We start from the raw sequence: 15,410 nt of genomic DNA, 5'->3' as shown, positions 1-15,410 counted from the left end.
ACAAACGTGTTTTCTCCAGTTATGAAGTATTGTCTGATTCAAGCCTTGTTTGGTATTATGGCCATGTATGATTTGGAGCTTGAGCAGTTAGATGTAAAAACAACGTTATTGCATGGAGAACTTGAGGAAGATATTTACATGCAACAACTAGAGGGTTTTATAGTCTTAGAAAAGGAGGATTATGTTTGCTTGCTAAAAAAAGTCCCTTTTATGGCCTGAAACAGTCACCAAGGAAATGGTACAAGAGGTTTGATTCATTTATTACTACTCATAATTTCAAAAGAAGCAGCTTTGACAGTTGTGCTTGTTTTAAGAAAAACAATGATGATTCATTTGTATATCTACTCCTTTTTTTGATGACATGTTGATAGCAGCCAAACATAAATGAGAGATGAGGCCAAAGCCCAACTTAGTGAAGAATTTGAGATGAAAGATTTGGGAGCAGCAAAGAAGATACTTGGAATGGAGATTCTCAAAGATAGAAAATCATGTAAATTGTACCTAAGTCAGAAATGGTACAATGAGAAAGTTCTTTGCAAGTTCCATATGAAGAGTGTTAAGCTTGTTAGTACTCTATTAGCAGCCCATTTCAGACTTTATCGACTTTTTCTCCACAATTAGATGATGAGATTGATTACATGTTATGTAATAGCCCATTTTCAGTAAAATCGGAACAGCGATTTCGGGACCACAAATCCGAGTCAGAAAGAAAATTTATTTTATTAATATTGCATAATCTGCATTACGATAAGAAAGACGTATGAAAATTTTGATAAGAGAATTTTACGGATTTTAAATTTAATTAGGAGGAAAGGACCAAATTGCATAAAATGTAAAAGTTGAATTCTAGTAGCTATAAGTAGCAAATAGCTATAGAATTTAAAATTTGATGTCCTTATATGGCAATTAGACCATTAAGAGAAGTTAGTAGATATTTTGATGATTCATCCATGGAAAATTAGAAAAAGAAATGGACTAAATTGGAAATTGAAATAAATAAAAGATGATAAATAAAATAAATATCTAATATAATCATTTTATATCATCTTTCCCAATTAAAAAGCCATGGAAACCCTAGAAAGAGAAAACTTGTTGGGCCAAATTAGGTGAGTATTCAAGTCCCGTTTTTAGTAATTTTTTAATTTCTGAGATCGTAATAACCTAATCTATCTATTTTGGGGATTAATTTGTAAATTTATCAAAGAATCAAAGTTTTTCCATGGATGAATATGCTGAAAATTGGAAATTATGGTAGAAAATGAAAGGTTGTTGATAGATAAACACCTTTTGTAAAGTGAATTTTGATGAAATTGTGATTTCGGGACTAAATTGTAAAGATGTAAAATTCATGGAAAATTTATTATTTTTGTGAAATAAATGAGCTGTAAATCTTATATGAAAAATTCAGCTAGGTTTGGAATAAGGATTGAATTGCATGAATTTCATTTTTTGAGCCTAGGGAAAAAATTGGAAATAATTAAAAGTATAGGGGCAATATGGTACTTTTGCCTAAGATGTGGATTAGATTGATTTGAATGTGAAATGTAATAAATTAAGGATTAAATTTATTTATATAGATCTGGAAAGACTAAATACAGAATTGGATCAAGGAAAATAAAACGTATCGGATTAGTAGATTCTCAAATACGAACAAGTATCGAGGTAAGTTCGTGTAACTAAATTTTGTATATTTATATGCTTGAATTGAATGTTATGTATGTGATTGTATTGTTGTTATGAATATGAAATTAATATTATATCCGACAATACCTGACAAACATCAAGTTCCGATTGAATAAATGAAATTCGATGGATACAAGATTTCCCGTATTGGATGTGATCTTGCATATATTACGGACACACCACAACTCGAAAGAGCGTCCCGTTATTAGCCCTCTCAAGCTTCCCGTTAAATGATTCTTGTGAGCTTTTCGTTAATAGCTTTTCGGAGCATCCTGATCGGTTGTGATCCTGCATGTGTTGTAGACACACCACAGCTCTTATGAGCGTCCCGATATATGGCTCTTCGTGAGCTTCCTGATTAAAAGCTCTTTGTGAGCTTCCCGATACTGGCTCACTTAAACTTCCTGATATATGGTTATCCGAAGCTTCCCGTTAATGGCTCTTTGGAGCTACTCGTTATTGGCTTGCATGAGCTTCCTGATTATGGCTCTTATGAGCTTCCCGTTATACGGCCCGGATAAACTTCCTATTACATGGCTCACATGAGCTTCCCATTATATGGCTCGAGAGTGTACTTCCCGATTATGTGCTCTATTGAGCACTCCTGAATATGAATTGATGGATTACAGCACTTCAAGTGTACTACCGGTGTATCCATTGAAATTTCAAATAAATTCAACAGGCAAAGTTTCGATATGAGATAATCTTAATTTGAGATGAATTATTTTAAATGTAAAAGTTATATGAATATATGATGAGGAAAACATATTTATATGAAATTGTTATATGATGAGCTCATCTTTGTTACATGAAAAGTACTTGGAATTCATGACTAATATGCTTGATGAAGATTTGTATGTGTTTAGGCTATTGATTTTATTGGTTTGGATGTACTATGAGTGCTTATTTTAAATGAATATAATTGGTAAGTAAATTTCCTGCTATACAAACTTACTAAGCATTATATGTTTACTCTATTTATTTCTTTCTATTTTATAGTGCACGGAAGCTCATAAAGGTTAGAAATCGGTCAGAGCATTATCACACTATCATTCAGCTCGTTTTATTACAAATAGCAAACTTATTTTGGTATAATGGCATATATACCATGTATAGGCTAAGTTAGGCAAATTTGATGACATGTTTTGGTTGTAACTAGCCATTGGAATGACTAGTGATAGTATGGTTAATGTAAATGTATGAGGTTATACTATGTTTGATATGTAAGTGTGGATGATTGATATTATGGGTTTAAATATGCTTAAGTAAGAATATGTTCAATTGATTAAGTTGGATATTTAAATCAATGTCATGATACATCATGCATAAGAATTTGGTTTTGGCTTGGTTTAAATGTCTTGGATTGGTTGGTGAATGTGCTTAAATGCGGTTTTAGGTGGAAGACCAATTAGGTGAGAAAAGTGGCCTTGAAAATGGTCTATTTTCATCCACATGGGTAGACACACAGGCGTGTGTCGCAGCCGTGTGTGGCACGCGGCCATGCGCACGAGTGTGTGGTTTGGCCATGTGTCTCCTACACCTAATTTTTAAAAATTAAATTATCCACACGCCCTAGCACACGGGTGTGTGATTGGCCGCATGACATAAGTCAGAGAGTTACACGGGTAAGGACACAGGCTAGGACACGGCCGTGTGCTTCATATCGAATGCCCACACGGCCTGGAACACAAGTGTGCTGACACGGCCCTGGCCACACGAGTGTGTGTCCTCTGCATCTAGGAGAAATTTTTAAAATTTCACGAAAAATTCTCTAAGTTCTCAATTTAGTTTCGACTTGTTTCTAACTCATGAATTGGGCCTCGAGGTCCATTTAAGGGACAATATGATTGAATATGTCTGATTTTGGATATGAATAGTAAATGATACGATTTAATTATATTTGATCTGTAAACTCCAGTAATGCTCCGTAACCCTATTTCGGCAACGGATATGGGTTAGGGGTGTTACATGTCACGTGTTCCATATTCTAGTGCAATAGGATCTCTCATGTATGCTATGGTTTGCTCACATCCAGATTTACCATATGCAATTAGTAGATACATGGAGAATCCTGGTAAAGAACACTGGAAAACAGTTCAGTGGATTTTTAGATACTTACGAGGTACTACTAATGTTTGTTTATAGTTTGGACAAACTAGAGATGAAGTAATTTGGTATGTTGATTCTGATTTTGCTAGAGACCTTGATAAAATAAGATCTTTCACAGGGTATGTCTTTACTATTGGGGGTTGGGCAATCAGTTAGAAAGCCACTTTGCAGATTACAGTTGCTTTGTCTACTACTGAAGCCGAGTACATGGCGATTTCTGAGGCTTGTAAAGAAGCTATTTGGTTAAAGGGACTCTTTGGTGAACTCAGTAAAAACCTTCATATTAGTACAGTATTTTGTGATAGTCAGAGTGTCATTTCCTTACAAATGATCAAATGTTTCATGAGAGAACAAGGAACATGGATGTTTGATATCATTTTGTGCGTGATATTATTGCTCGTGGTGATATTGTTGTGAAGAAAGTTAGTACTCATGATAATCCTGTAGATATGATGACTAAGTCACTTCCTATAACCAAGTTTGAGCATTGCTTAGACTTGGTTGGTGTTTATTGTTGAAGAATACCCGTTTAAGGGTTTTGTGGAAGAGGTGGAGAACTTGTTCATTGAGAATTCGTGTAAATGTAGATATTGTTAAAGTTGTATGACCCAAATCCTTATTAAAGAAATATAGTGGTAAAATAAGGGGATCTGTGTAGAATCCGACCCTCGCGGTACGGACCATGCTGCATAAGTAAAATCTGTATAGAACTACACTTCTTCTATTTGACATTGATTAGAATGAAGTTTTTCAACCTTTAAATAAATATAGTCAAAACTCATATTGGATCATTCGTTTTTCAACATTAGTGAATTTATTCTCCACTACTCGTGGTTTTTTCCTGAAAGCATTTCTACATAAAATCTGTGTATTCTTATTTTTCTTTATTTTTGCGATTATTCTATCGCCATTATCGACATCTATTTTAACAGAGGAGATGAATAAAATGCTTACTAGTGTCCAGCTCCTCAAACTGATTATCACCCTGAGGTCTTGTAACATAAAGTACTAAATTTTTTTCCCGTAGGCTATTTATTAGCCCAAACAACAAGCCCATCATTGTAACCCATTTTAAGATGCTAGTTGTTAATAAACCTGATTATAGGTCGAGTCGAGTTGATGCAAAATTTTAGGTTTGAGCTATGCTTAGTTTGAAAAATGGGTTTAAAATTCTACTTAAGCTCGACTCAAATTAAAAATGCTAAACTCAAGTCCGACCCGACTCACCCGTATTAATCTTTTAGATTATTTTTATATGAAAATAAATTTAAAAAATATAATACATCAAATACACAAAAAAATTAAAATAAATGTTTCTCAACAAATTGAAAATACATTTAAAATTTTTTTATACTTAAATGACAGTAAGATAGTTGCATTTTAACAAGTAAATGCCTCTAAAATAGTAGCAAAATTAAAAATAAAACAATAGTTACACAATACCCAAATAGTAACAATATAATAGCGAAACATCAACAAAATGACAACAAAACATCTTATTTGGGCTAGGTCGAAATAAACCAGGCCCAAGCAAAAAAACCTTACTCGAGGCCTGACCCTATTAAAAAACGGGTCTTATTCTTTGTCTAATTCTATTTTTCGAACCTATTTTTTATATAAACTCTTTTAGTTTTCGAGTGAACCTTCGTATTTGAATGAGTGACACGATTCATGATTGCCTAGAATTTTTTTAAGGGTAAAACAAACTCTTTTAAATGATTAAAAAAATGAAAATAAAACATGTAAACAATGGTTGAAGCAACAAGATTCTCATCCTGTGTGAAATTTGGCGCAGACAGCCATCGACTGTCAAAAAGGATGAACAACAGCTTTGACATTTTAAACATTACAGTATCCCGCACCCGCACCCAAACCCGATAATGCATTTCCTTTGACACAGTTGTCGCCACCTAACCTCACCGTGTTCTATTTCATCCTAAAAATGAATCCCACCGTCATTTTTGACTTATTTCATCCTAAAAATGAATCCCCACTATAATTATATAATTAAGGGTAAACTATTAAAATAGGTGTTTCTATTTGTCTTAGATTATATTTGAGTTATTTATGTTAAAAATATTATGTTTTTGTCACTTACGTTATCGTTTTATAATATTTTAGTCACTGAGTATTAATTATCGTTAACGGTGTAACAGTGAGATGATGTGGCACGATAAATCATCATTTTAACGAAAATTTTAGGTTAAATTATACAATTGGTCTCTATATTTTTTTTTTAAGCAATTTAATTTTTTTTACGTTAAAAGAGACGGAGAATGAAGGAAAATAGATGAGAAGCGAAGAGAATAGAAAATAAAGAAAAAAAGAAAGTTAAAAGAACATAAAGAAAAATTGAAATTGTAAAATGAAAAATATGAGGACCAATTATATAATTAACCTAAAATTTTTGTTTGAAATGCATGAGAATAAAGTTTCACAAAATATAAGTTGAAGGAAATAAAAGGGAGTATTTTAGTAGTTTATCCTAAAATTAATTATAAAATGAATAACCCAGATTTCTAAAAAGGGAGAAAGAGACAATGTTCATAAAATGAGTTGGATTCGAATTATTTTAAAAAAATAAATGCAGAAATTAAGACCGTTGAAAACTCTGAAAGAAAACGCAAGAAAGACAAATGGAATCTTATCCCATTGAATCGTGTAAACAATGCCTGAAGAAATTAAAAGAAACCCTTCAACAAGCCAAGCTTTATAAATAGGAGAAAAATCAAATCTTTCAAACTGCAGATTTCCATTTTCAATACAATAACCATTTTTCTCCTCATCAATAACCCATTTATTTCCCCTCATTGAACACAAGAATGGAAGAGAACAACCATAAAAACAACCACCAATCCTGCAAAACCAGGCTGTTACCCAAACGTATAATCCTAGTCCGACATGGTGAGTCCGAAGGCAATTTAGACACCTCGGCCTACTCCACAACCCCCGACTACAAGATCTCCTTGACCGAAGGAGGCCGTGCCCAAGCCCGCTTGGCTGGTTCCCACCTTCGGGACCTTGTTTCCAGCCATGGGCCTTGCCCCGATTGGCGGGTCTACTTCTATGTCTCTCCCTACGAGCGCACCCGATCCACGTTACGGGAGATCGGGAAATCGTTTTCAAAGAAAAGGGTGATTGGCGTAAGGGAAGAGTGTAGGATTAGAGAACAGGACTTTGGGAATTTCCAGGTTGAGGAAAGGATGAAAATTATCAAGGAGACGAGGGAAAGGTTTGGGAGGTTTTTTTATAGGTTCCCTGAAGGTGAATCCGCCGCTGATGTTTTTGATCGTGTTTCAAGTAAGTTCTTCTTCATTCTGGAGTTTTTTTTTTTTGTAAATTTTGCTTAGGGCATTAAGCTTCTATGAAGAAAAATGGTCATTTGTGGATGGAGAATCGAATGGTTTTTTATCAGTTCATGGTCATTTAAGAAATAGAAAAAAGAAAGTGCAAGTGTTAATTTAAAGTAGTTTAGTATTCTTCACTGATTGTGAAAGCAATAAGAAAAACAAAAATATTAAGAGACTGTTAAAATCAATCTATACTTTCTTCTTGTTATTGTTGGAAAGAAATGCTTCTGGAAATGGTACTAATTGGCAATGGCTTGCTTTGCAACTCTGATAGCTATGAACTTCTAAATGAAAATTGGGTTCTGTTGTGTTAATGGTAAAAGAGAAGTAATATTACGGGACTGTTAAGCTTTTTATACAAGCATGTCTTTCATTGCTTACTTAACCATTTATGAGCATAGATCTCTTTGATATGTGCATATTTTTAACTCTGCAACAAAATGATGTCTTTGAAATGCTAGGAAATAGGTTCGGCAAGTTGTTTTATCCCCGAAATGTTTCTATTTGGGTAATAGTCTGGTAGCAGGACATGCAAAAATATTAGATAATTTTACTTGATGAGTGGTTTTAATTCTTCTTATGATAGCTGTGGATGAGTATCGAGAGCACCTTCTCCGGAATTATTCGCTAAAATGGTTTTTGAGTGCTTGGTTTGCCATGTCATCCATTTTTGAGCGAGCTAACCATAATTGTGTATGCTCATTGTTCACTGGTTTTGAAAGTCTTCAAGTTAGAAGTAGGATTGAGCCAGATATGATTCTATCCTTTCAAGTGATGTTGGAAAGAGATCTCATATCTGTGGTTTGATATATAATCTTATTTTGTTCTTTAATCTTAGAGAATGAATCCAAATAATTAAATGCTTTTGATATGTAGTTTGGATCAGTGGATGCTAAATCGAAGATAAATCATTGATATTTGCAGGTTTTCTTGAATCTCTCTGGAGAGACATAGACTTGAATAGGCTTCATAGCGATTCTTCTCAGGACTTGAATCTCATAATAATCTCACACGGTCTAGCCTCACGGGTGTTCCTAATGAAGTGGTTCAAATGGACGGTTGAACAATTCGAGCGCTTAAATAATCTTGGGAATTGTGAGATTCGAGTTATGGAGTTGGGACATGGCGGTGAATATAGCTTAGCAATAAATCATTCGGATGAAGAATTGCTGGAATGGGGACTCTCTCCGGAAATGATAAAAGACCAGAAATGGCGAATTGATGGCAACAAAGCTGACTGGAATGATCATTGTACTTGGTATCTTAGGTCATTTTTTGACTATGAATCAGACTCAGAAGATGATGTTGAAAGAAGTTGATATTCATTCGCCAAAAAAATTGGTCTAGAAAGTGATTCTTAGGGTGCAAAAGTTGTGCCATATGATACCCTCATTGGAAAGTTCATTTATGTAGATGGATGTAACAAATGCCCTTTGTTTATTTGTTTTTAATTCATTTATAATAATAAAATAAGTATTTAACCAGCAACTGTATGTAGCAAGATCATCACTGATGAAAATTTAATAAATTAACTTAAAAACAAACTTTTATTCAGCATTTTAATATTTTTATAATAATGGATTTGTTTGAAGATAAAGGATAATGCATTGATATGATATTCATGTGTTCTCAGGGTTAAATTAAACAGTGTTGAGTTCTCTCAATTTGCTTTTGGCATGGAGAATCAAAACTGCAATAATTCATCTAAGTTCACAAATTGATATGATATGATATTCACAAATCAAGAACCATTACAAAGAACATTACCAGCAAGGTAAATTCAGGTAGACCCCAAACTGTTGCTCTCATAATCTATCTTAGACCCTACTTTTAGAATCGATTTCAAAGGTTTTGGTTCCTCTATTTCTTGGTCAAATGAACCCATTTTTTCTGCTCTTTTTTTCTTCTTACTTTTCTTCTTGCTTGCAGTTGCAGTCATCTCCTCTACTGTATCATTTATGCTAACCATTTTCTTTGGAGGTCGAGCTTCAGACATTGCTGCTTCAATAACATCCTCATTTTTCTCTTCATTAGATGTTGCAGAAGGAATTCCACTTTCACTATGATTATACATTGGTTCTGGCTCTACTTTGGCCTGCAAACTTGAGTCTTCAACTGGTGTTGCTTCAGCCACAGGGTGTGTTGCTTGGTCGGTCATGGAGCTCGATATAGCTGATTCAGCACCTGGAGAAGGTAACTGAGCTGAAGCCTGATGAGAAACATCGCCTAATGTTACACTTTTCATGGCATATGTTGCTAGATATTTCGTGATGAAATTGTACAACCTGTGGCAAAGGCCGAGAAAGATTTGATCCATTTTTGTGGGATATGGTTCAAAAAAGGGTATAGGGTTGTTTTATACATTTGATCTGCCAATGGGAATAAAAGGGAACGTTTTAACTCATTTCAGCAATGCTTTACTTGGAAGCAAGGAAATGTATGTTACTTGGGAGAAATGCTTTACTTTTTCTTAATAGCAAGTCTTTGTCTATTATACCTTTATTGGCTATCGCTTGTGTGCAAAGCATAAGAGGATAGCACGACTTTCAGAAGATAATTATTTATTCTTAGAATTGAACAAAACTTGTACGCAGATACTTTCGTAACTACACTGGCACTATTTTACAAAAAAGGAAAAAACAAAATATTTGATTGTGGGATAGGAAAAGCACTTACTATAGAATCATCAACAAACCAAAAAATAAAATAAATAAATAAATAACTTTTAATACCTACAGAGCTATGTTACTGGGACTCCGGTGTATCTTCACATATGAGTATGCTCAGTTTTCTGTATTTTCTTCTTGTATTAGGAGGATCTCTAGAAGGTCATATCTTCATACCTATAAAGAGTCAGAGTAACATAGATGTGATTGTTCTTCAAGTTCTTGAAGCTTCATCAGAGGCACCAGTGGGTGAACCAGGCACAAAAGGAACAAACCCTCTTCCTCCAAAAACTGGTCTCATGAATCTATCATCAAATTTTCTCCATAAGTAATGAACTGTCCAAGTTGGATGAGTCAATAGCAACCTCAAACTACTCCTCCTAGGGCCTGCTCCCATGTCACTTGGTTCACCATTTTCAATGAACATAAGTCTCAAGTCATCTAGGCTGGGGATATCAGTAGCATCTGAAACATTTGGTTTTGCATGTCTTAGTAGCACTGCTTCTATCAATGGTTTGGTTATGGAACCAAAAACCTGTTCCACAACAACATTATTACATCAATGTTTCTGACATGGCAAGTTCAGTATATTGCACAAAGTCAAATCATTAAGTTACGAACTAATTAGCTTACCACTGTACTAAACAGGACTACAATAATGGTAGAGGTGATCATCAATGCTGAATCTTGGGTATCTTCATCATCGGAATTTGAAAACTGCATTTGAGCATACTTGATCTTAATATCAATAAAGAAACAAGAAAATTAAGTTATTAAACCAAAATTAGGAATATGAGCATATACCTGGTTATAAGACAGTGCAATAGTAACAGCACCTCTCATGAGGCCTGCCCACCACATTATAAACTGAGAATTGAAGGAGTTAGAGAAAAGTTTGGATTGGAAACTGTTCGACAATAGCTAAATGCTTGGACGGTTGCTAAGTATATTACCTGTTTTCGAAACGCGATATTTGAACCGTCTCGTTTACGAATACAATTGATGAAGTTTGCTAGAGGGTACACAAATGCTGCCCTTCCAACTAACACCAATGCAAACAGTGTTGAGCTGACAGCAATAAAAGTTCCTGCACTGAATCCAGAATGTGATCCAAGTTAGAATCATATGAAATTATAGCCGCTTGCTCAATCAACCAATTTGCATATTGGAGTTATATTAGTTGAGTGACAACCGCCTAATTTTCTGGAAAGATACATCAGAAAAGAGGGGGGAAAAAACCTTGCACTGCTGGCTTTCCATTTGTCAATGTCCAAGGCATCCATGCCAACATATAGGAATATAAATGTTTCTGCAATGAATGACATTGTTGCAAATGCATGCCTGAACATCAACCGGTGCAAAGAATGAGGATTAAACATGTCATAGTTTTGGTTCTTGAAGATTCATTGAAGACAAAGGAATGTTTTTACTTTGTTGTTATCCTTGAGCTTTGAGTAACATTGTGCCATGTGTAATGTGACATGACAATGCCACAGAAGAAAACTGTCAAAATCCCACTGAGATTCAGTAGCTGCAAGAAAAAATACAAGCATAAACTCGTGATTTTCAAAGATAAGCGTCTCATATGTTGGTTTCAAATCTGTATCCCAGACTTATTATAATAGAAAGAAGGAAGAAGAAAATTGCACCTCAGCCAACATATATGACAAATAAGCCATGATCATCATGAGTGCAACTTCCCGGTCTGTCGAATGCCTGTAATTTTAAGAGAACAAAGGATTATATAACTGCTCGTGAACTATTGGAAGAAACATTAGTAAGAAATGCATAAATGGCGGAAATAAGGCATATGTACCTTCCAAAGTAGAGTGTTTTTATGATAAAAGCACTTAAAAGACCCGCCTGAGGAAAAAAAAAAAAAAAACAGCAGTGAGTAAATTTAGTCTTTATTGAAAACCTTGTTAAGTCCTCAAAGTAACTTCAAATTTAGATGAAACAAGACCAAAACTGTGAGGCTGATATGGATACTGCTTAAAGCCTTAAATAGTAACGGAAGAAATAAAGGAAGTGAAAGCATATTCACTGAAAAATCTTTCAGTAATTGAAGCAGCCAAATGTTAAGACTTACTACTACACCAAGAATGGTACTGGTGAAGAAGAGGTAAAGAAAGGTCCCCAACAGTTTCAAGGATATCATGGCATCGATATTGTTGAAATCGAGTGATTGAACTGCATTGAAAAGCACGATAGAAGTAGCATCGTTCACCACTCCTTCCCCAAATATAACACTGTAAAGGAAGGGCGTTTCATCTTGACTGAGAACCTTTTCAACATAAGAACCAAACTCATGCATATTAGTGACATAACAAACTTATCTTTATACCAAAACAGTAGAAATTTTATCAAATATACCTGCAATGTACACACAGTATCAGTTGCTGACAATATGGCACCAACAGCTGCAAGAGGAAACTGAAAGTGTGAGTTCTGGACAATAAAATATCCAGGCAGCATGTAAAACTATGAACCAGGAATCGTTATATCACCCAAGTAATCTTGAGTATTCAAAGATGTCACACCGATTCTGTTGAACAGCAAAAAGGCACCTGCAATATTTGCAGCAAATGTTAACCAAGTTAGGACTTTGTTCAAGCTTATCTGCATATATAATAACTAAGGTGAATTCCAGGATTAACAATCAAATTTCCCTGGTAAATAGTAAAGGGAACAGTAGATCTTACCTACTGATATGAGGCAGAATGAAATCACTGTACCAAATATTCCAAACATCAAAATTATTGTGAAATTCTTGAAGAACTGCTTTTTCTTGACTTGGAATCTGCAGTAGATTTCCATGTTCAATTACCAAATTTTATCTTTACCTGACCAAATTCACCTAGAAATGATCAGAGTAAACCGTACCCGGCATTGAAAATGATTGGAGGAAGCAAATAAAGGAAGAACAAGTCCTCACTGAACACTAGAATCTTAGAACTATTGCCTTTACTCGCCAACAACACCACAGCTCCAGCACACAATCCCTGTATCCAGGCCTCAATCACAAACAATTCTTACCCCAAAAACAAATTTAAGGTCATAAAGACAACATACCAAAAGAAGTGCTGTAATCGATTCATTAGCCCATCGGTTCTCTTCAAGTAGGTGACCTATGATGATACAAGCACAAAGGAGTGAAAAGAAGATGGTAAGTGCAATTATGGTGGTTGTACTAAGAAAATCTGATGAACTTTGGAGTGTCGAAAGATGGGACATGGTTTCAATTTCAATGGTGGACATATGGGAAGGTCTATAGATGAAATTTACATTCAAACAAAACAACAACAAAAAAAAAGGGTTTTTGTGGAGAGATTGAAATGAAGGGTTATTGATGAAACTGATGTTTAAAGGGTTCAAGTTCAGTGATGCACAAGTGAGAGATTGATATTCCTTACATTTTAAAGATACAGTTGGAGGGAAGACTGTTAGGTGCTATGCGAATTATATTCTATGCTACATGTTTTTCTATAATCTTACTACCTGCCACGTGACCGATAAAGTTCTGCCACGTAGAATCGAAAGATATTGAAAGAAAAAAAAAACACCATTAATCACTAAATTATGGTTAAATTTTCGTTTTGACCATTCAACTAAAAAAAGTTACAATTTGGTCACTAAACTATTCAAAAGTTTAGTCTCTTAATTTTTTTTTAAAAATTCCGCTAGCGAGCTCCAAGCGACGATTCGATAATCGATATGTTGAATCAATACCCATAGACAAGTAGAAAAACATACTTTAGATCCAAGTTGATCTGACAATCACATGCCGAAGATCGAAGAAAAAAATTGTTTAAATTTCGGTCCACATGTTTGTGATGTCTAAAGCTGTTTTCATGAAAAAAATTGAATTGTAAAAAAGGAGAAAGAAAACTTTTAATTTGTGCAAAAGTGTGAACAAAAAAAGCCATATAACATCAAGTTTAACAGTCCAATGACTTAAATGAAAATTTTTGAATAGTACAATAACTAAATTATATTTTTTTAATTAAGTGACCAAATAAAAATTTACCCATAATTTAGTGACTAATGGTGTAGTTTACCAAGTTAAAAAAAAAATTCAAAAAGACAAAAGTGGACGCGAATCTTGAACTAGTGGGCGCATGTCAAGAAATTACAGGTGGGAAATAGGTAAATAAAGTGAGTCCACCCACAGGAGATCAATGCTCCAGAAGTGTGTGCTTGGTTGACAGTTGATAAAAGGCCGTTAGTTAGATTTATTTTCTTTCCCAAAATATTTGGAATGGTTGGGACTAAAAGAGAAGAAAGAAAAAGAAAATCTAATTATTGCGTGAATTACATGCAGTAGAAATTTTTGTTGAGAGATCGAATTAAATTATATATTTTTATGATATTTAAAATATAATTTTAAAGGGTTAAGTAAAATTTTATCTTAAAATATAATTTTATTATTACTATCTTAAAATTTTATAAATTATAAAAATTATGATTTTAGTCCATGACGCCTTGCGTAAAAAGACAATTATTTGATTTAATTAAAAAAGAATTTAGTATAATTAGAGATATGTTAAATAATAAGCTCACAATTTAAGAATAAAAAATAAAATGGGGAAAGTAGGCAAACTTCATTTATGTGGTCACAACTTTGGGCTCAACACTAACGACAATTATATGCAATAATAAATAGATTAATTAATTAACGATTTAATTTTATAAAATAGTTAAAAGGGATGTTTTGCCAACAACCTCCCAGTTTTGCTACTAAATGTAAAAGTACCAAGGAAGCCCCTCTAGGTTGTAGTTCAGTCTCTTTACTGAAAAAATAGATAAATTAACATTTATGCATTTCGGTTAAAATATGTAAATTAGTCCTTCGTTAAATTTTTCTGTTAAAACCCAACTATGCTTTCATTCTATTTTAGTCATTCAACTATTAATTTTTTTTATTTAGTCACTAAACTTTTCGAATCAAATATTTTAGTCACTCTGAGCTTATGTGGCCTTTTTTATTGGTCTAGTAACAAAATTAGCCCTATAATGTTTACACATTCAGTCAATTTGATTTTAAATATGAAAAATTTCAACAATTTTAGCCCTCAATGTTTACAAAAATTTTCATTTTAGCTCTAATTCTAAAAACTCAATAAATTTGACACTAAACATTTACAAAATCTGTCAATTTAGTCCCAACTCTAAGAACTTAAAAATATTTAAAAAAAAACACATTTAGCTCCTTATAACCCATCAACTAACCCATGTGAGATATTAAAATAAGAAGAAAAGAAAACTGTCCTCTTTCAAGTCACTTGAAAAAGAACTCTAAAAAGCTAGGATAAAACACACACAAAAAAAATTAAGATTCCAAAAGAAAATAAAAGCATTAAAAGCGTTATATGTTAGGGTAGTAATGCAACCAATTATTTTGGATAGGTTCTAAATCAATTGGTTTGGTCTACTGTAAAGCCTAAATTATAGTAAAAGAAATTGTTACAAGTGGCTTGAAAAATAGTACCTTTTTTTTTAATATCTCACATGGGTTAGTCGATGAGTTATAAAGGGCTAAAAATGATTTTTTTTTAAAGAGTTAGGACTAAATTGACAAATTTTGTAAATGTTGAGAGCCAAA

General features: G+C 33.7%; 3 protein-coding genes across 3 annotated transcripts; 1 reads left to right on the top strand and 2 right to left on the bottom strand.

The window, feature by feature from the left end:
* The first annotated feature begins 6,398 nt into the window (after positions 1–6,398).
* On the top strand, positions 6,399–8,630 carry LOC105804821 (phosphoglycerate mutase-like protein AT74). The gene is made up of 2 exons (XM_012637598.2): positions 6,399–7,092; positions 8,067–8,630. The coding sequence occupies exons 1-2, from the start codon at positions 6,615–6,617 to the stop codon at positions 8,459–8,461; spliced, it is 873 nt and encodes a 290-aa protein (XP_012493052.1). The 5' UTR covers positions 6,399–6,614; the 3' UTR covers positions 8,462–8,630.
* A 221-nt stretch (positions 8,631–8,851) lies between these two features.
* LOC105804822 (hypothetical protein) lies at positions 8,852–9,627 on the bottom strand. The gene has a single exon (XM_012637599.2). The coding sequence runs from the start codon at positions 9,457–9,459 to the stop codon at positions 8,923–8,925; it is 537 nt and encodes a 178-aa protein (XP_012493053.1). The 5' UTR covers positions 9,460–9,627; the 3' UTR covers positions 8,852–8,922.
* A 110-nt stretch (positions 9,628–9,737) lies between these two features.
* Positions 9,738–13,207, bottom strand: LOC105804820 (sodium/hydrogen exchanger 1). Its single transcript, XM_012637597.2, has 14 exons — positions 12,881–13,207; positions 12,692–12,810; positions 12,511–12,608; positions 12,316–12,375; positions 12,182–12,228; positions 11,898–12,092; positions 11,625–11,671; positions 11,458–11,524; positions 11,239–11,339; positions 11,048–11,149; positions 10,762–10,900; positions 10,613–10,675; positions 10,442–10,525; positions 9,738–10,343 (listed from the first exon to the last, which is right to left on the bottom strand). The coding sequence occupies exons 1-14, from the start codon at positions 13,064–13,066 to the stop codon at positions 10,023–10,025; spliced, it is 1,629 nt and encodes a 542-aa protein (XP_012493051.1). The 5' UTR covers positions 13,067–13,207; the 3' UTR covers positions 9,738–10,022.
* Positions 13,208–15,410: the final 2,203 nt, after the last annotated feature.

Source organism: Gossypium raimondii, chromosome 11 (genome assembly GCF_025698545.1).
Source record: "Gossypium raimondii isolate GPD5lz chromosome 11, ASM2569854v1, whole genome shotgun sequence".
NCBI lineage: Eukaryota > Viridiplantae > Streptophyta > Magnoliopsida > Malvales > Malvaceae > Gossypium > Gossypium raimondii.
The sequence above is the reverse complement of the archived record's forward strand: the minus strand, read 5'-3'. Positions and strand labels throughout refer to the sequence as shown.

Coding starts and splice junctions, on each gene's coding strand:
- LOC105804822 (XM_012637599.2), bottom strand. CDS start 9,459: ATGGATCAAATCTTTCTCGGCCTTTGCCACAGGTTGTACAATTTCATC.
- LOC105804820 (XM_012637597.2), bottom strand. CDS start 13,066: ATGTCCACCATTGAAATTGAAACCATGTCCCATCTTTCGACACTCCAA. Junction 12,229..12,315: donor GAATACTCAAGATTACTTGG/GTGATATAACGA, acceptor TTCCTCTTGCAG/CTGTTGGTGCCATATTGTCA. Junction 10,344..10,441: donor TAGTCCTGTTTAGTACAGTG/GTAAGCTAATTA, acceptor GTTGTGGAACAG/GTTTTTGGTTCCATAACCAA.
- LOC105804821 (XM_012637598.2), top strand. CDS start 6,615: ATGGAAGAGAACAACCATAAAAACAACCACCAATCCTGCAAAACCAGG. Junction 7,093..8,066: donor TGTTTTTGATCGTGTTTCAA/GTAAGTTCTTCT, acceptor TGATATTTGCAG/GTTTTCTTGAATCTCTCTGG.